General features: G+C 33.1%; 7 protein-coding genes, 1 non-coding gene and 1 pseudogene across 15 annotated transcripts; 8 read left to right on the top strand and 1 right to left on the bottom strand.

Annotated features, from left to right (window-relative positions):
* Positions 1-1,091: 1,091 nt before the first annotated feature.
* grl-28 (Ground-like domain-containing protein) lies at positions 1,092-1,611 on the top strand (the record flags this gene model as incomplete). Its single annotated transcript, NM_071594.1, has 3 exons — positions 1,092-1,331; positions 1,383-1,475; positions 1,525-1,611. The coding sequence occupies 3 exons, from the start codon at positions 1,092-1,094 to the stop codon at positions 1,609-1,611; spliced, it is 420 nt and encodes a 139-aa protein (NP_503995.1).
* Positions 1,612-1,650: 39 nt separating this feature from the next.
* Positions 1,651-3,104, bottom strand: sri-21 (Serpentine Receptor, class I). The gene is made up of 5 exons (NM_071593.5): positions 2,902-3,104; positions 2,513-2,854; positions 2,227-2,460; positions 2,105-2,183; positions 1,651-1,821 (listed from the first exon to the last, which is right to left on the bottom strand). The coding sequence occupies exons 1-5, from the start codon at positions 3,058-3,060 to the stop codon at positions 1,688-1,690; spliced, it is 948 nt and encodes a 315-aa protein (NP_503994.1). The 5' UTR covers positions 3,061-3,104; the 3' UTR covers positions 1,651-1,687.
* Positions 3,105-4,058: 954 nt separating this feature from the next.
* On the top strand, positions 4,059-5,988 carry srw-130 (G-protein coupled receptors family 1 profile domain-containing protein; the record flags this gene model as incomplete). Its single annotated transcript, NM_071592.3, has 5 exons — positions 4,059-4,156; positions 4,204-4,798; positions 5,446-5,660; positions 5,706-5,847; positions 5,908-5,988. 5 exons carry the CDS (start codon positions 4,059-4,061, stop codon positions 5,986-5,988), a joined length of 1,131 nt encoding a protein of 376 aa, NP_503993.3.
* A 351-nt stretch (positions 5,989-6,339) lies between these two features.
* On the top strand, positions 6,340-7,280 carry srbc-68 (G-protein coupled receptors family 1 profile domain-containing protein; the record flags this gene model as incomplete). Its single annotated transcript, NM_071591.1, has 3 exons — positions 6,340-6,514; positions 6,556-7,013; positions 7,059-7,280. 3 exons carry the CDS (start codon positions 6,340-6,342, stop codon positions 7,278-7,280), a joined length of 855 nt encoding a protein of 284 aa, NP_503992.1.
* Positions 7,281-7,987: 707 nt separating this feature from the next.
* On the top strand, positions 7,988-8,876 carry srbc-69 (annotated as a pseudogene). Its single transcript is given in 4 exon segments — positions 7,988-8,162; positions 8,203-8,342; positions 8,345-8,602; positions 8,655-8,876. Coding segments are annotated over 4 exon segments (795 nt in total).
* Positions 8,877-9,512: 636 nt separating this feature from the next.
* Positions 9,513-11,371, top strand: nhr-222 (Nuclear Hormone Receptor family; the record flags this gene model as incomplete). The annotated part of the gene is made up of 7 exons (NM_071589.4): positions 9,513-9,587; positions 9,700-9,793; positions 10,035-10,288; positions 10,560-10,670; positions 10,714-10,841; positions 10,886-11,010; positions 11,071-11,371. 7 exons carry the CDS (start codon positions 9,513-9,515, stop codon positions 11,313-11,315), a joined length of 1,032 nt encoding a protein of 343 aa, NP_503990.2. The 3' UTR covers positions 11,316-11,371.
* A 368-nt stretch (positions 11,372-11,739) lies between these two features.
* srbc-67 (Serpentine Receptor, class BC (Class B-like)) lies at positions 11,740-14,060 on the top strand (the record flags this gene model as incomplete). 4 transcript variants are annotated; one of them, NM_071588.2, is made up of 3 exons in its annotated part: positions 11,740-12,802; positions 12,849-13,306; positions 13,813-14,060. In NM_071588.2, 3 exons carry the CDS (start codon positions 12,628-12,630, stop codon positions 14,026-14,028), a joined length of 849 nt encoding a protein of 282 aa, NP_503989.1. The 4 variants fall into 4 exon arrangements, 2 of the variants coding, with proteins under 2 accessions (NP_503989.1, NP_001309659.1); NR_136391.1 differs by having other exon boundaries at positions 12,628-12,802; positions 12,931-13,306; positions 13,813-14,028; NR_136392.1 differs by having other exon boundaries at positions 12,628-12,802; positions 12,931-13,306; positions 13,670-14,028.
* Positions 11,783-11,803, top strand: 21ur-15101. Its single transcript, NR_068669.1, has one exon.
* A 489-nt stretch (positions 14,061-14,549) lies between the features above and the next one.
* Positions 14,550-16,822, top strand: nhr-93 (Nuclear Hormone Receptor family; the record flags this gene model as incomplete). 4 transcript variants are annotated; one of them, NM_001322531.2, is made up of 8 exons in its annotated part: positions 14,617-14,661; positions 15,072-15,185; positions 15,294-15,465; positions 15,510-15,763; positions 15,821-15,906; positions 15,956-16,162; positions 16,350-16,456; positions 16,500-16,815. In NM_001322531.2, the coding sequence occupies 8 exons, from the start codon at positions 14,617-14,619 to the stop codon at positions 16,757-16,759; spliced, it is 1,245 nt and encodes a 414-aa protein (NP_001309665.1). The 4 variants fall into 4 exon arrangements, 3 of the variants coding, with proteins under 3 accessions (NP_001309666.1, NP_001309665.1, NP_001380193.1); NM_001322530.4 differs by lacking the exon at positions 15,072-15,185 and having other exon boundaries at positions 14,550-14,661; positions 16,500-16,822; NR_136393.1 differs by lacking the exons at positions 14,617-14,661; positions 15,072-15,185 and having other exon boundaries at positions 15,321-15,465; positions 15,956-16,281; positions 16,500-16,761.
* Positions 16,823-17,349: the final 527 nt, after the last annotated feature.

Raw genomic sequence — 17,349 nt, 5'->3', positions numbered from 1 at the left:
CAAAATATCTGTGAGTTGTTAAAAGATAACAATACACTTTATCACTGCTCTTTTAAACTGCGGCTGATAAAAAGAAGGTGATAAAAGTCAAAAACTACAAAAAATTTCAGTGTGATCTGTGATTAGTTGTTAAACCGGCAGTTTTGCACACAATCGATATATCAAGGTAAGTATCTACCGTGATTCGTTTAAACGGTTAGCTGTGCAGCAGAGCACCCTTGCACAATTTTTGTTATGGGAAGGGAAGTGTGATGAATAATGAGAAGAAGGGAAAGTGCATAGATTTTTTTGGAAAGATTATTTCAAATTAAAAAAAAAATTGGGGAATCAATTAAAAAGTTACATAAATTTGTTTATTATGTATAGTCGGTATCCTTTGAAAGACTTCTAAAAAGCAATTTTTAAACTATTAAAGGTGGAGTAGCGCCAGTGGGGATTTTGTCTAAATGCACTTATAATGATCCAAAACAACCGAATATCATAATAAACCATTCCAAAAATTTTTAGATTTTTCTTAATTTCCGGTCAAAGTTATGTTGCCAAAATTTTGAAAAATACGAGCTTTTGAGGAAATTTAAAGAAATGTCGCATGTTTCGACCCCTACAATGTTTTAATAAAAAATAATTTAAACAAATTTAAAACATAAAAAATGTCGAAAAAAACAAATGTTTTTTGGTCGACTTCCAAAATTATGAGTGGCAAAAACTGAGTAATTGCCACTTTTTGGCAGTAAATAAAAATTTTCAAACAAATTTTGAAAAGTTGTATAATGATATTTGGTCATTTTGGAACCAAAGGAGTGGTTTTTAACAATTTCCCCACTGGCGCTACTCCACCTTTAAAATTTAAATTTTGAAAACAAAATACAATTAAAAAAATACCAAGTAAAAAATGTCTTTTTAATAATCCAGACGATTTTTTGAAATTCTTCTGACACTTTTTCATTCAACAATGTCATACACAGTTCAAAAAAATGCAAGTACGCAAATCGAATCCGTAGTAATTAGTGTAATCCGACCAAAAAACACCTGGTCTTAGGTGCTATAAAAGGAATTTATTTTGGATCAACAACACATTATCTCATTCAATAATGCATTCCTCAATTCTCCTGCTACTTGCCTTCACCTCTATTACTGCTGCATGTCCTGGACTTTTTGGAATGATGGGTGGAGGTGGAGGCTGTGGATGTGGAGCACCACCGCCACCATCCTGTGGCTGCGGAGGACGGAAAAAGAGATCTCTTCCGGAAAAGCCGACATTTTATAAAATTTCTGCTTCAGGTGAAGATTTGGTGTGTAACACTCCGGAATTGAAGAAAATTATAGTGGAGGTCAGTTTTTTTTGGATCCTACAAATTTCCTTGAAAATTAAATATTTCCAGAACATGGAATCTTCCGCAATAGAATCTTCAAAATCTGTAAATGCAGTACTGGAAACCCGCCAGCTCAACCGATTCGTGGTGGTGTGCTCCGAGGTATTCGGATGGATTTTAAATATTTTTTATGATAACTTAACAATTTCAGAATCCGTTTGCTTTCACAGCCCGCGCCGACTCAGCGTACTGTGGAGCTGCAAAAAATGGACACAACTGCCATGCGTTCGCTATGTGAAGCCTGTAATTGCTTTGATATTATTTGTATATTTTGAATATATACAGCTTTATTACAAATCTTAATTTATTACAACTTAACTATTTTGCCGAAAAGCCGCCAAAACATGCCGTTTTAAATATCCTCGATATGGTGGGCAGGTCAAAATCATTACCAGACAGTTGACGGTTCCATGGCAGGAGGCTAAGGCTAGCATAGCCCAATTAGTCACTGAAAATTTTGTTGGTTGGTCTTCAAAAACCATTGTACGAATTTGAATTTACAAAATTACTTTTTCTGTAGAAACAATTATTATAGTTATGAACATAATGTTATGTTATAAGCGTACATAATTTATACTAACTTTTTGCATACTTTCCCCTCTAAATTTAGATAACAAATTTAGCGGCCGACATTTTTCGGGTACTTTCGGGTAAAAGAATACCGATTCTTCATGGCCTATAATGTATCGGCCGCAATAATTTTGTTCAACCACAAAATTTTAATGGCTTACCTTGAATATGCTGAAAATCAAAACATAGTAAAACTCCACTCGCCACAGGTGGCACAAACGCTATAGGAGTTGTTAAAAACTGAAAATACCTGTAATTTCATATTAAATTCCAATAAAAAAACCTGAGCAATAAGACTTCCCACTGCTGCCTTGTGTTTTTTAAAGTTGACCGCGGATACGTGTTTTTCTAGATTTTTCAGTATATTAATCATTCTAACAGTGGAATAAATAATGATTGCAATAAATATTGAAGCCATAAAACCAGCAGATATAAGAAAACAGGTGGTAATCTCGTTTCGGACATACAGTTGAAAATCTTCAAGTTCTAGGAATTTCGGGTAAAGAGTGGGGTAGTTCTGAAAATCTTAGGCTTGGGTTTACTATCTGGTGGGACAATGTACAAATTACCTTCGCAATAATATTCAATGAAGTTGATCTATCCATACCGGTAAAATAATAAAAAGTCACCCAAACAGCAATCACAATCTGGGTGAAAATCCAAACAAAGATTATTGAACTTTTTGACACCTCATTCCGAATCCTCGACAGAGCCTGATACTTTCTCACAAAACACATTGTTAACGCTGCAGCTTGTTCTCCAATTGCAATACTCCCAACTAAAGAAGTCATATGGGTACTTATCCCGAATACAGACCACAATGGGCCATTTATGTAGCCAGCCCAAATTGGAAGCAATGGGATAGGCTGGACAAGGAAGAACAGGCAAATGTCGGAAGAAAGACTGCAGATCTAAATTTTTAGCTTTTAAAATTTGCAGAAAATTTTGTGATTCTTACCGTGAACCATAGCAAATAATATCTGAAGCTGTCAATTGCTCCACTTTGAGATTTTATCAGGTAGATTCCCAAGGTGTTGATAAATACCGAAATTATTGTGGATGAATGATAACAAGTTACAAGCCATTTTGGCGTCTCAAACGATATGTTGAGGGACATACATATGTGAAAAAAAGGCATTGGAACTTGATATACATTTGTATAAGAGAACAAAATTGAATTTGGTTGTCATATGATTGAATCTACGGCTTAGATTTAATATGAGTTGCCATAGAAAAGAGTATATTGGAATGAGAAATCAAAATCGGTGAGTTTTAGATTTTAGGAAAAAAACAAATATTTGAATAAAAGAATATACGAGAACCAATTCAGAGCTACTCCACCTTTAAGGTACATTCAAAGCCGCTATGTAACCAATTTTGGTGATGCAAATTGCCAGAATTAAAAATTTCCGGCAATCCGGCAATCCTGCAAATTGCCGATTTTCCGAATTTGTCAAAAAATTTCGGCAAACTGTGGTTTTGTACATTTTTTTTGGGAAATTTCAGAATTTCAATTTAATCGGCAAAATTGTACGCATTCTATGAATGTTCCTACATCTATGTACTTTGAAAAGTAAGCACATTCTTTGAAAGTATATATAGAAAACGGGAAATAATTTCAAAAAGGCACAGCTTCAAGTGTATTCGGCTTATTAAAAATCCCTCTAAAAACTTCCTGCAAATTGATATCCGGCAAAGTGCAAATCGGCAATTTGCCAAAAATTAAAAATTCCGGCAAATGGGCAAACTGCCGGAATTGAAAATTTCCGACAAATTGCAAACCGGCAATCTGTTAATTTTCCGAATTTGCTGAACTGCCATTGCTGGCCACCCCTGGTTCAAATGCAGCTTGAAGGAAGCTTAAAGTGTCTGAATTCGAACTTTGTGCACAATTTATGTACTTTACGCGGAAATTCAAATTTTGTTTATGTTTTTTGCCTCTCTACTTGTTTTTCCTGATAAGCGTCATCAAAAATCACCTAGTGATCGAATCCTGAATATCAAATTTTCCATCTGTCTCTAATCTGCATTATTGAGTTAACTCCTGAAAGAAGTGTCAAAAAACAAGAAAAACCAGCTGTACCCATAACTACTTCCGATTTTTTCTGCTCGGAGATGGAAGTGTTCGATTGCAGGTCGGATCTTGATTTCTGCTTCCCAGGTTACGATAAGTCAACTGCACTTGCCTATTGCGATTTTCAAGAATTCGTTGAGTACGTAGGCTAAAGTTTTGAACAAAAAAATCCAAATTTGTTTTCAGAAAATTTTCATCTAGAATCTTAAACTACGAATCTTACATCTCAGTCGCCAGTTTTTTCATAAACATATTCCATTTCATAATTCTAACCCGAAAACCAATCAGAACTTCTTCAGTGAATATTATAATGACAGCAATTGCCATAGTTGAAATTTTATCCCTATTTTATAACTTTAAAACATCAATTCTCTATTGGCTCCGTACCAATTATAAATGCTTCAACTCAAATTCACATGCTTCCGTTCTAATTGACCTGTGCTTTATCAAACTCAGAGATTTTGCTCGACGATGCTCTCCGTGGCTCTGCTTGTCAATCGCCATGATCCGAGCACTTGTGATTCGTAATCCAATGAGCCAAAAGTTTGAAAAGTTATCTATGCCAAGAGCATCTGTTGTAGTTATTTTTGGAATTTTGTCAATTAGCTTGTTCATGGATATTTTGGATTTTTTCGGCTATAAAATTGCTTCCCAGAAAAATTATTCACCATGCTCCAAAGACGATAAGCTAGAATATGCCATTCTTCTATCAAAGTTGTACTCCAAAAATGACGGGTTTCTGATAAAACTATATTCCACATCAAATGCAATGATTTCTCATGTAAGTTTTTTTAAAACTGTAATGGTACCGTGGGTATACTGTATGATTACTGTAGTTTCAGAAATATGAGCTTTCGTTTTTGTAAGAGATATTTGGGGATAGTGTCGGGGTACTGTAGTAGTACTTTAGGGGTACTGTAGGAGTACTATAAGATTACTGTAGTAATTGAGGTTTTGTCTTTTGAAGAGACAGTGCCGAGTTACTGTAATAGTGATGTAGGAGTACTGTAGGAATACTGTAATTCTAGAAATTTGAGTTATTGTTTTTTCAAAAGAATAGTGAGGGATAGTGGCGGGGTACTGTAATGGTACTGTGGAAGTAATGTCGTAATAGGACTACTGTAGCTCTATTTATTTGATTTTTTGTTTTATGAAAAGATAGTGTCGGGTACTGTAGGAGTCCGAAGTGGTACAGTAGGGGTACTGTAGGGACACTCTAGGAGTACTGTAGAATTATTTTAGTTCTAGAAAAATTTAGTTTCTGTTTTTACAAGAGATACTTGGAGATAGTATCGGGGTACTGTAGAAGCTGTAGGATTACTTTAATACTGGAAATTTGAGTTTTTTCATTTGAAGTGATAGTGGGGATAGTGTCAAAGTAGTGAGGGGTTACTGTAAGGGTTACTGTAGATCGCAACAAATTTTCAGATCATTCCTTCGATTCTCTTTCCTATAGTCACATTTTTTCTTGTAAACGTCCTACGAAAAGCTAAAAAATCTCGGAAACTGGTATCCAAGACCGATAGTAATACGAAGTCTACAAAAATCATAATCTATACAGCGATTATTTTTCTAATTGTTGAGCTTCCACTTGGAATCAATCTGGCGATCATTTGGTTTTTCAATAATTCCGTTGGAATCAAGTAAGTTTGACGGCAAAAAATTGGCTGAAACAGCTAGCTTTTCAGGCTGATTCTTGATCAATTTGAAGCTCTTTTTTATATGCTACTTACCGCAAACACAATTTCCCATTTCTTTGTTTGTTTCGTCTTGTCTTCACAATACAGGGCAACACTGATAGATGTAGTGTCGTGCGGGATAAGTTTCCAGGTAGGAATAATTTTGAGCGAATTTGAAAAAGGAGCCGGTATGAACTCAATAAATTTTCAGAAGAACAGAATTGGAAATCTTTGCAAAAGTCGAAAAAGTTCACAACAAAATGTTATAACAGTAAATGCAATATCAATATGATCCATCATCTTTATAAGTCACCAAAGTATTATTTTCCATAAAATGAAGCAGCGTCCGACAAATGGCGGGTTCTGGCTCCCAAGTAATAATAATTTTTCGTCCAGTAATCAAACAATTCCTTCTAACATTGAACTTTTTTATTATTTTAGTTAGAGTAAGAATAAAACCCTATACAACTACTTGTGGTTGTGAAATAACTGCACAACGGAAATTATCTCATATTCTAGTGAGGCTTGTCACAAATGCTATCGATACTATTGTAGAACTTGCTGATAGCTGAGAAACGTCTGAAACCCTACGAAAAGTAACTTCTGTTCACAAAAACATTTTACTATTAAAGAGCCCAGAATAATGTCAACTATTGTTTTTATATATTCCTTTATTACTGTCATAGTCTGTTACTCAAATATTTGCCTAAATTTGATCCTTTTATTAGCAATTTTCTGCTCTAAAAGAGTCACTTTCAAATCTGAATTGTCTCTTTTCTATACAAGATTTGCTGCAGATATTGGATACAGTATTTCTAGTAAGTTTTTGAAAATCTAATTCAATTCAATTTTGATTCAGTTAGTAATTTCAAATTGTACATTTTGGCGGTTATGATTTCGGAAATATTTGCCGTTAAAAATTTCATTTTCATCACACTATGGCTTACTATTATATTTGGAATCATTCGAACAAGTCTATTATTTTTAACTACTTTGGATCGAGTCATTTCTCTATTCTTCCCTTTCTTCTATTGCGCAAACCGTAGCAAACTTCCACTATTTGCCATTTTTATTCTAATTTTTTCCTTGATAATTTTCGATCAAATTATCATGTTCGGATATTGTGGGAATACTATTGATACTCCCATGAACTGCGACCATTTCCGTTGTTCTTTCAATGAGTGCTACAGTATTTATTGGGTAGAGCACGAAAAAATTGTATTCAGTATGATCGTCGTTTTGACAGTATTGCAATTAGGGAAACTTGTTGTTTACACTGTTCTTGCACAGAACCAATCGGCTCAAGTTTATTCAAGAGTAAGGTGCTGTACCTTTAAAATATAAGCAATTCATAAATTTAAGGCTACCCAAATAGCTATGCTTGACTCAACAACTCTTATTTTATTCAATCTTGTTCCGGTCATGTCTACTTTTTGGTTTGAATCAGCTGATTATGAAACGTATTCGTCGTTTGCAACTCTCTCTAGAAATCTTGGATTTTTAATCAACACATTGATCATTTTTCGAATATTCATGAGAGATAAAAATAATACAGTGACAGCATTAACATCACCCAATTCTTAAGAACTTAATTTTTTTAAAATAAATGAATAAAATTGCTTCAAACTATTGCTTTTGGTTTTTTAGTAAATGTGTAAAGAATTGTACGTTGAAGGTCGCATAAAAAACTACCTTCAAATTATTAATTAATCCTATTTTTATCGACTGACGTTCTTGTTGTTTTTTTTAATTTTTATATTAACACATTAACACAAAAGATAAATTATCCAATTTGATAAAAATGAAATCCCGGCAGCGTCGTTTGAGTAATGTTTTTGCCTAGCCTGTCTGCACTTCATTTTAAAAATGCAATTATTATTGGTTTTATAGTAACAATGAAACGCATTCATATTTAATGCACTTTCTGTTCTTGGCCTGTACAATTAAGCTATTAGACAACTGCGTGAAAGGTATCTGCTGAACGGAAATTAACTAATATATTATTTACACAAAAGTTGAGTATTATTATCTTTTTGTCCCTAACAATAACATTATGTTTCCTATTTTCACAGTCATAACCAGTTACGTAACAGTCTATGAAATCGTGAGAAAAGCTAGATAATTGAATATTTTAAGATGTTATACTTTTTTTTTATTTTCAGTTTTCACAGACAATACTAATAAACAAAGTCTACGAGAGTCTCTAAAATCGTGAGAAAAAACTAGACATATTTGTTTCAATACTTGAGAACTGGACTTTTAGCTCTTGCTAGTACAAAAAATCAGTATTAATGTCAGTTATTATTATCATTAACTCTATGATAAATATTCTAGTTTGTTACTCAAATATATGCTTCAATTTGATCCTTTTATTAGCAATTTTTTGCCTCAAAAAAATCACTTTTAAATCAGAATTATCCCTTTTTTATACAAGATTTGTTGTAGATATTGGATACAGTTTTTCAAGTAAGTTACCGAAAATCTACCGAATTAATTTTTGGTTCAGTTAGTATATTCAAAATGTATATATTGGCGATTATAGCCTCAAACATATTTGCCGTCAAAAATTTTATATTTTTCTCAATGTGGTCTAATATTATGTTTGGAACTATTCGTACAAGTCTCTTATTTTTAACTTCTTTGGATTGTTTTCCATTTACATTTTTATTTTTTTCCTGATATTATTTGATCAATTTATCATGTTTGGATACTGTGAGAATACTATTGATACTCCCATTGATTGCGACAATTTTCTTTGCTCTTTTAATGAGTGCTACATTATGTATTGGGTGAAAAATGAACAAATTGTGTTCAGTATGATTGTAGCTTTGACTATATTGCTATCAGTGAAGCTTGTAGTTTACACTGTCCTCGCACAAAATCAATCGGCTCAAGTTTATTCAAGAGTAGGTTGACTTTAATAGAAAATTAACGTAAAATTATGTATAATAATTCCAGGCTACCCAAATAGCTATGTTCGACTCGACGACTCTTATTTTATTTAATCTTATACCTGTTCTGTCTACTTTTTGGTTTGAATCTGTTGATTATCAAACATTTTCGTCAATCACTACTCTCACCAGAAATCTTGGATTTTTAATCAATACATTGATCATTTTTCGAATTTTCATGAGAGATGTAAATATTGTAGCGCCACCATTAACATATCCCAATTTGTAACGAGCTGTTTTTTTTTTAAATAAAATGATAAAATACTTGAACATTTGTTTTTAGTATACATTTAAACACAATTTGCTTGAAAATTTGGAGTATAAATTGAGTAAATTTGGAGTGTTCTTGGGTTGTACAATTAAGCTTCTAGGCAACTTGTAAGATATCTGCTGAACGGAAATTAGCTAATGTATTATTTACACAAAAGTTTAGTTTTATTTTTTCTTTTTGTCTCGAAACTAAAAAAAAAAACTTTAAAACATATTTAATTATGATATTCAGTCATTTCAGCATCATATAAATGGGGTTTAATCATGGCCCCATTGCTCGTGGTCCACATCTAAATAAAGAGAAAAAAAAATGCCAAAAGCCCATAAAAATGGTCAAGAAATCAAAAGTTCAAAGGTTTCTGTTTTTTTTTCAAAGTTTAGACATTTGATTTCACAACTTTCATTTTCAACCTACTAGAAAACAACACAACTCATTGTCAGCTGCAGTTTTCGACCAAAATCTAAAAGTGCATAGAATATGTTCCCATAACATCACATTCGAGTCAGAACCGCATACCCCGCCCAAGATTTCTAATCTTACAATTTTTCTGTTTTCTATCTCATTTGTGAGCAAATAGAGCCACGCGGATTTAAAATGCGGTGCAGCCTAACTTCTCCTTCAAAACAATGCTCTATATGTCAACGCCCAGCTTTTGGACAAAATTATGGCGTAAGTTTAGAAGGTTTAATGGAAAATATTGAAAAGAAAATTTAATTGAAAAAAAAACGATAATAAATTGTTGAATAAAATATTCCTAATTTTTTTGCCAAATAAGTTTCAGAGTTTCTCATGTGACGCGTGTAAAATGTTTTTCCGTCGATGTATCATGCTTGACCTACAATTTGAATGTATTTATCAAAAACGGTGCTTTGACAGTGAGTTCAACCTTGGAATAAAGTATTTTGGAAATATTTTGGAATAAGTTAATGGGGAAATTACTGAAAAATGTTGTACAAATAAAACTGGGTGCATCATTGAAAAATCGATAAGAAATTGCTCATTTAATTTGAAAAATTTTTTTTTTTCAAATTCCGAACAGTCCAGTACTTGAAAAATGCCATAACGAAGTCCAAGTCATTTTGAATTTTCAAAAAAAACCAGAAATTTTTTTTTCAGAATTCACAGAGCATCGCCGTGTGCCCCGTTGCAAAGCCTGTCGATTTCAAAAATGTCTGGACACTGGAATGTTCATAAGACCATCCACTCTTCCAAAAATCGAGTCTCATTCCGAACATGCTTTGGTGGCAATTTTGAGCCAACTCTCGTACCTGAATGCTCGGAGAATGACAGTTTTGCTGAACAAATTTTCGTTTGAAAATCCAAAATTGCAAGATGTGGCGAGGAGAAAAAAGTTGACAATTGTTGACCAAGTAAGTCAAAGTTTAAAATTTTTAATATTTAATCTGCACCTTATCAAATGTTTCACAACTTCACAAATGTTTCAAAAAGTTTCGTATACATTTCAAGAATTTATCTCTGTTTTTTGTAAACTTCCAGAAATTTTCAGAGGTTTCTCAAAAATTCCAGAAATATCCAGAAAGTTTTAAAATGTCTTATATAACTCCCCTTATCGGAACTCTCAATATTTTCCAGAACTCTCCAGAAGTTACACGAGTTTCTAGTACCTCTACAGTTTTTCAGAGTTCCGCCTATGATATGTCGGACGCTGATTGGAGGTTTTTCACGATGTACACAACGATAGAATTCCTGCTCAACTTGGATTTCATGGAAAAATTGGAGCATTCGGATAAGGTTACACGATAAGTAGGCCAGAATCTTCAAGCTTTTTACTCAGATGGTTCTGCTGCAAAATTTCTCTGCAAAAGCCACACTGCTATTCAACTCACTGAGAACTGTACGCGGGAATAATGACCGTTTGACCACTCCAGGAGGCCATGAAATAGTACCAGATCTTATGAGCACGTAAGTAAAACGAAAAAGTATCCTAGGAGATCAAATAATTTCAGACTGTTCAACGTGTCGCTGAGCTTTATTCGCCAAATACGCAGCCGAGTAGTTAGCAAGCTCATAGAGCTCGAGATCACCGATGAGGAGTTCCTCCTGGTTACGGTTATACTTTTTTGCGACCCAGGTAGGTATAAAAAACGAGAAGCTCGGAGAATTACCGTATAATCCAACACTAAACTTTCAGCCATATCCGGGCTATCATCACATGCTATATCGATCCTAACCCCCTTAAGAATATGCTACACATCTTGCCTCTTTCAACATTGCCAAATAACTTGCCAAAAAAACTTCCCAACCAAATTTGTGGATCTCCTCTCGCTAAGTCATGTTGTGAACAAGAACATTGAAGATATTCAAAGCCTGACAGTAATTGTAAAATTTTATTTGAAAACTTCAGAGTGTAAAAAACTATTCACAGATATTATATGAATTTTTTTACATTTAATGGTTCCATCCATGAAAATTTAAGTGATGAAGTGTGTACTTTGAGACATTTTACAGTGAAACTATCATCTCAATTATATAAGTGAAATTATCATCTCAAATTTCTGGACATTCTCAACATTTTGCCACAGAGTTCCCTCGCACTTCTACAGTCTCGCCTCGCATTTGGCCAGAGTTCATGAGTTCAGATCTTTCTGTGGAAGTGCGAGGGAACTCTTTAACAAAATTCCGAGTTTTCATTTGGCAGCAGCTGCTCTGCAACAGACAAATGGGCGGCGTCGATAATTAACTTTTCATTTTTTATCGGGCTGCATAAACGGAATTATATTATTAAGTTGACATAACATAATTTTCCATTTGCAAGACCTTGATTTCCTTGAACTCTCAGCCCATTTCAGACGAGATCATTTTCAAATTGGTGATAAGTTACAACGACCTTAAGCCCCTTCCGTTCAGAGGCTCCAGCAGACTACAGTTTATTTAAGCAATTGAATATTTTTGCTAGAAAACAAAATTGCTCTATTCAATATATTTTGATATTTTGATTAATATTAAAGGTGGAGTAGCGCCAGTGGGGATTTTGCTTAAATACACTTATAATGATCCAAAACGACCGAATATCATAATATCACACTCCAAAAATGTTTAGATTTTTTATAATTTCCGGTCAAAATTTTGTCAAATTGTCAAAATTTTGAAAAATACGAGCTTTTGAGGAAATTTAAAGAAATGTCGTATGTTTCGACCCCTACAATGTTTTAACACAAATAACTTAAATAAATTTAAAACATAAAAAATGTACAAAAAAAATTTTTTTTTTTGGTCGACTTCCAAAATTATGAGTGGCAAAAACTGAGTAATTGCCTCTTTTTGACAGTAAATAAAAAATTTTAAAAAATTTTTTGAAAAATTTTATCAATCCTAGCCAGTTTGACATTTAGCTGTAGGGCCTAACATTTGAAACAACATGAAATTTTTGCCTATATTTTTTTTGCAAAAATCCAAGATACTTTTTTAAAAACATTATATTAAAACAACGAAAAATTCACTTGACTGCTTTTTTCATTCTTATTTGTGTTATTCAAACATGAAGTGTTTGATGTAAGATGTATGATTTATAGTGTAATTATAGTGTAGTGTAAGATGATTTGTAGTCGTTGAGTAATGAGAAGCAAAAAGTCATATAAATAATAACGGATGTGGACATAATGCTGTATAGTGTGCGACGATGCGATCAGAAGTATGGACAGACCAAACAATTGAGAGTCTGAAATCCTTTCTTATCAGAAAATCAGAGATGACAGCTTTTTTGATACCAAGTATTCTTACAACTATTGTGATTTGTCAAATTAACATATTTTTGAACTCATCTTTGCTATTTACCATTTTCTGCTTAAAAGGAATCACGTCCAAATCCGATATGTCACTAGTCTACTCAAGATTTGCGGCAGATATCGGTTATAGTTGTTCAAGTAAGTCGACTTTTGTAAGGTTCAACTGTTTTATTTTGCATTTTAGTTATTGTTTTCAAACTATACGTCTTGGCTGGAATGATTTCTAAGACATTTATCCTTAAGAACATCATATTTTTTGTTATTAGGGCAACTGTGATACTGGGGATCATTCGAACAAGTTTGTTATTTATAATTTCATTGGATCGAATAATTGCTCTATTTTCTTCTCAATTTTACAACCCAAATCGTCGAAAGCTTCCATTGTCTGTCATTTTCCTTATCATATCCAGCTCGATAGCTTTTGATCATTTTATAATGTTCGGATATTGTGAGAATGTCATAGATACTCCAATCGACTGCGATAGTGCCAGATGTTGTTATAATGCGTGTTATGCTCACTTTTGGATTTCACGGGAACAAGTTATGTTCTGTTGTATAGTTATGATGACAGTTTTGTTATCATTGAAGCTAGTAGTTTGCACATACTTCACACATAATCAACACGCTCGAATTTTGTCAAGAGTAAGTTTAGAAAACATTTAATTATGAGATTATCATGTTAAATGGGTGGCCACGGCATTTTTAAAGACGGAGCAGAATTGTTTGAAAATTAATAACTATTAAAAAAAATCATTCAAATTGAAAAAAATTGAAAAAAAAATGGGTATGCCCAAAAGGTTCAAAAGTTTGCAATAATTAATTTGGAAGTTCAAGAATGTTTTTTCTATAGAAAAATTTTGGAATCGTTCAAACCAAATGTATTTTTATTAATGAAAAAAGTAACAAATAAATTGACGGAAACATTAAGAGTTGAACACTTTTTTGAGAAGTACAAAAAACTTTCTTTGACAAAAAACATATTTTCGAAATTATTTCTTATTAAAGGCTGTGCGGTATTCAACAACACTACCATTTTATGATGATTTCTTCTTGAACAAAAAAAAACCTACAAAAAACTGCATCGTTTTCCTCTCCATGACAATTGAAGAACAAAATGAGTTTTTTGTTGACTGAACACATTTTTTCAGGCAACTCAAATAGCAATGATTGACTCCACTACTCTTATTTTATTCAACCTTATTCCAATTCTAACTCATGTTTGGTTTGCGTCTTCAGATTATCAAACATACGCGTCTATTACTACTCTATCCAGAAATCTCGGATTTTTAATGAATACCTTAATTATTTTTCGAATACTTATGAGAGACAAAAAACATGTGGTGCCTTTGAAGATTTCTTCATGAGTTATCAAAATTAATAAAATTATTAAAATGTATCCTTTCTTCAATTTTGCAAGTTTGCAAAAGTAGTAAATGACACGGAATGAAAATAATAGTTTTTTTGCCTTTTTATACGATAAATTTCGAACGTATGTGAAAAAAGGAAAAAGTCAATTTTGTGGGATTATGAGTAAGACCCAAACAGAAAACTAAAATTTAAAATATTTATCTCCGACATTTTTTGTTTTTAACATGTTTTTATGTTGTTTGTGAAAATGACATACTCCTAAACAAGGCCAAGAAAAATAATTAAAAACATTTTTCTGTTGCATTTTTTGATTAGAACACAAAACAACTGAGTTGAATAATAGAGTGCAATACAAATGGGAAATACTGTAATATCGCAACTAATATTAACAAGCATGCACTTTGTGAGATTCGTTTAGAAAAATGCACTCTATGTCTAAATTATATACAAAATAGATACAATCAATGCGATGAGAAGGCAGAACTAATAGTCTAAAGAGAGGACGTCGTTTCCACTTACACTCAATCTTTGACCATTTTAGTCTTGTCTCGCAATTGAAATTCCTGTTCTTTCGTTGATTTCCAATGAAGTGTCATATTATCGAAGACTGCAAGAACACCAGGAATTTTGTAAGTTAAACCTAAAATTGAAATAGACAAAATTTTTATACTGTTCCCAAAAACTAGTACAAAAAACAAAAATTCAATTAAAATTACCACGTAAAATCAATTTTTCAAAATTTTTCAGTCATTTTTGTCGATTTTAGTGGCAATGTTCTCATCGTTAACAAATACTTCCCATCACTCTTTTAGTATAATTTTGCCACAACAACTATAAAAAAAAACATTTTTTCAGCTAAAACATCTGAAACCCTCAAAATGTATGATATGTGCCCGCCCAGCACGTTATAAAAAAAATCATCTAAAAAAAAAGACGAAAATTCTATAGACAATTTTGAAGACTTGTATTAAAGTTTTGGAAATTATTGAAAATTTTGACTAAAACTAATGAACGTGACCTTCATTACTACCAGTTATAGAGAGTATACCAACAAAGATTGGAAGATAATACTCGTCATATGGAAGTTGTCTATTGTAACACTTTTTCAAACGTTTGGATGTCTGAGAACAATGTCGAAATTAAATTAATCAGTGTAAGATTTGATTTTTCGAGAAAAGTTTGTCTATATTTTCACACTTGTACAATTTTTAATCCAATTAAAAAACACAAAAAATTTTCCAAATCAAAATTTTTATTTCAGACAAAAATTCTGAAGCCTTCAAAATGCATGGTATGTGCTCGTCCAGCACATGGCTATCATTGTGACGTGACAACATGCAAAGGATGCAAGTCCTTTTTCCGTCGAATGTATCTATTGAGGTCTGAAATAAAATGCAGTGGTAGAAATGATTGTTTTGATTTGAAAAAGCGAAGTGAGATTGTTTATTTTGGTTCCTATCTTGAATTGAAACTTCAGTTGAACCACTGCTCCGGTGTCGGTCGTGTAGATACAGGAAATGTCTGCTAGTTGGTATGAACCCCGAAGCTCTAGTGTTCAATATGCTAACCAAGGAAGATTCCATAATAAAAGTAATCAATTCATTGGATTACTTGGATCAGAAGGTTGAAAAATTCCGATTATGCGCCTATAATCCAGATTGGGCAACAATGGGAGGGCTGGCGGATTTGATTAAAAATAATGGGAAACTGAATCAAGTTGATAAATATGGAGTAAGTTTTTAAAAAAAGTTTTTACTTAAAGTAAATAATTGAGTATTTGATTTCCAGCCTTTTCCCGGATGGCCCCTCGATCCGGATCACGAGTTTGCGCACCAGAATTTTTATCGAGATCTTAAAGCGTTCTCAACTGACAGGTTTCAATATTTATGAAATTAACGAAAGAAACAATCAATGCTAATTCAGAAAAGAATGGAGATTGTTCAACTTGCTTGCATCAATAGAATATTCAAAAACATTCCTATTTTTCCAAAATCTTGACTTGCCTGACCAGTTGAGAGTACTAAAACACACAGCAGCAGGCTGTAGTAGTCTAAGTTGCTCGTTTTTCACTTTAAGGCAAAAATATGAAGATATACGACAACCGGATGGAACACAGCGGCCTTCTAAATTGTGAGTCAACTAGAATGATATATTGAACTTCCCGCCAATCCCGGACACTCCGCGCGCCCATCCCACTCTGAGTATTGCGGCCGACGCTAGACGGGTTGCGATTCCACTGAGTGTTATATGTATGTTGAGCACGGAAACGGTTTTCTTGCTACCCGTTCAAATGCCCGATCATTAATAATTTTTCCAGAGCACCTGGCTATGCACTGTTCTCAGCACTGATAGGACCGATGAGACGGGTCGGTACTCAATACTTTGAGTATTTGCTGCTAAAAGCATTATATTTGTGCAATCCAGGTTTGATAACAATTTTCAAATTCTATTCGTACTTATTTTTCAGCGATTCCTGGCTTAACAGTTCAAGCTCAACATGTGCTGGAAAGAGAGCGTCGGTTATATTCCAACATTCTAATGGAGTTTTGTCTTCGGAATTATTCAAATGGAGCAACGAAATTTGTAGATGTTATTCAACTGATTGGAGTGCTGGAATGGCAACAGAAGAACTTGAAGGATCTTCACGTGTTATTGTTAACACCAGTGCTATCACAGTTACCAGGAGATTTTTGTGTTAGCTTTGTACATGAGCTGGTGTTTGATTAATTTTTTATTATGTTTTTTATTGTTTTTTTTTTTTTTGGAAATAAATTTATATCTTCTTCCTTATGAGTGGTATTTTTGTGGCAATATCCAATTCAATAATACGCCAAACTATAATTTTGGTACAAAATGCCACAAATTTTGTGAAAAACTTGAAAATTAGTATTGCACGTGTTGTCAAAGTGTCCCATTTCGGTTTGATCTACGTAGATCTACAAAAATGCGGAAGTTGAGAAGTAGAGTTCTCAACGGATTTCGCATGGTTAAGAACATGCTGACGTCACATTTTTCGGGCAAAAAAATTCCCGCATTTTTTGTAGATCAAACCGTGATGAGACAGCCTGACACCACGTGGTATTGGACGCTTCAGCAGTTTTGCAATATCTAATTCTTTTGCGTCGCATTTTCGATATCCCAATTGTGGTTCAGAGAAAATTTGAAAACTAAAAAACGAGAAAAATGTAGCAAAGTGTACTGTAGAAGACGAAAATTCTATAGACAATTTTGAAGACTTGTATTAAAGTTTTGGAAATTATTGAAAATTTTGAAATTTGAAAATTTTGAATTTTTCAGTTTTTCAAAAATCGAAAAAT

This window comes from Caenorhabditis elegans, chromosome V, assembly GCF_000002985.6.
Source record: "Caenorhabditis elegans chromosome V".
In the NCBI taxonomy this organism is placed as follows: Eukaryota; Metazoa; Nematoda; class Chromadorea; order Rhabditida; family Rhabditidae; genus Caenorhabditis; species Caenorhabditis elegans.
Note: the sequence above shows the minus strand (reverse complement) of the source record. Positions and strands in the feature narration are given on the sequence as shown.

What these genes read in the sequence shown, in the direction of transcription:
- sri-21 (NM_071593.5), bottom strand. Translation starts at nt 3,060, where the DNA reads ATGTCCCTCAACATATCGTTTGAGACGCCAAAATGGCTTGTAACTTGT. An exon ending in ATTATTTGCTATGGTTCACG is followed by an intron (nt 2,855 to 2,901) that starts GTAAGAATCACA and finishes CTAAAAATTTAG; the next exon opens with ATCTGCAGTCTTTCTTCCGA. An exon ending in CATTGAATATTATTGCGAAG is followed by an intron (nt 2,461 to 2,512) that starts GTAATTTGTACA and finishes TAAGATTTTCAG; the next exon opens with AACTACCCCACTCTTTACCC.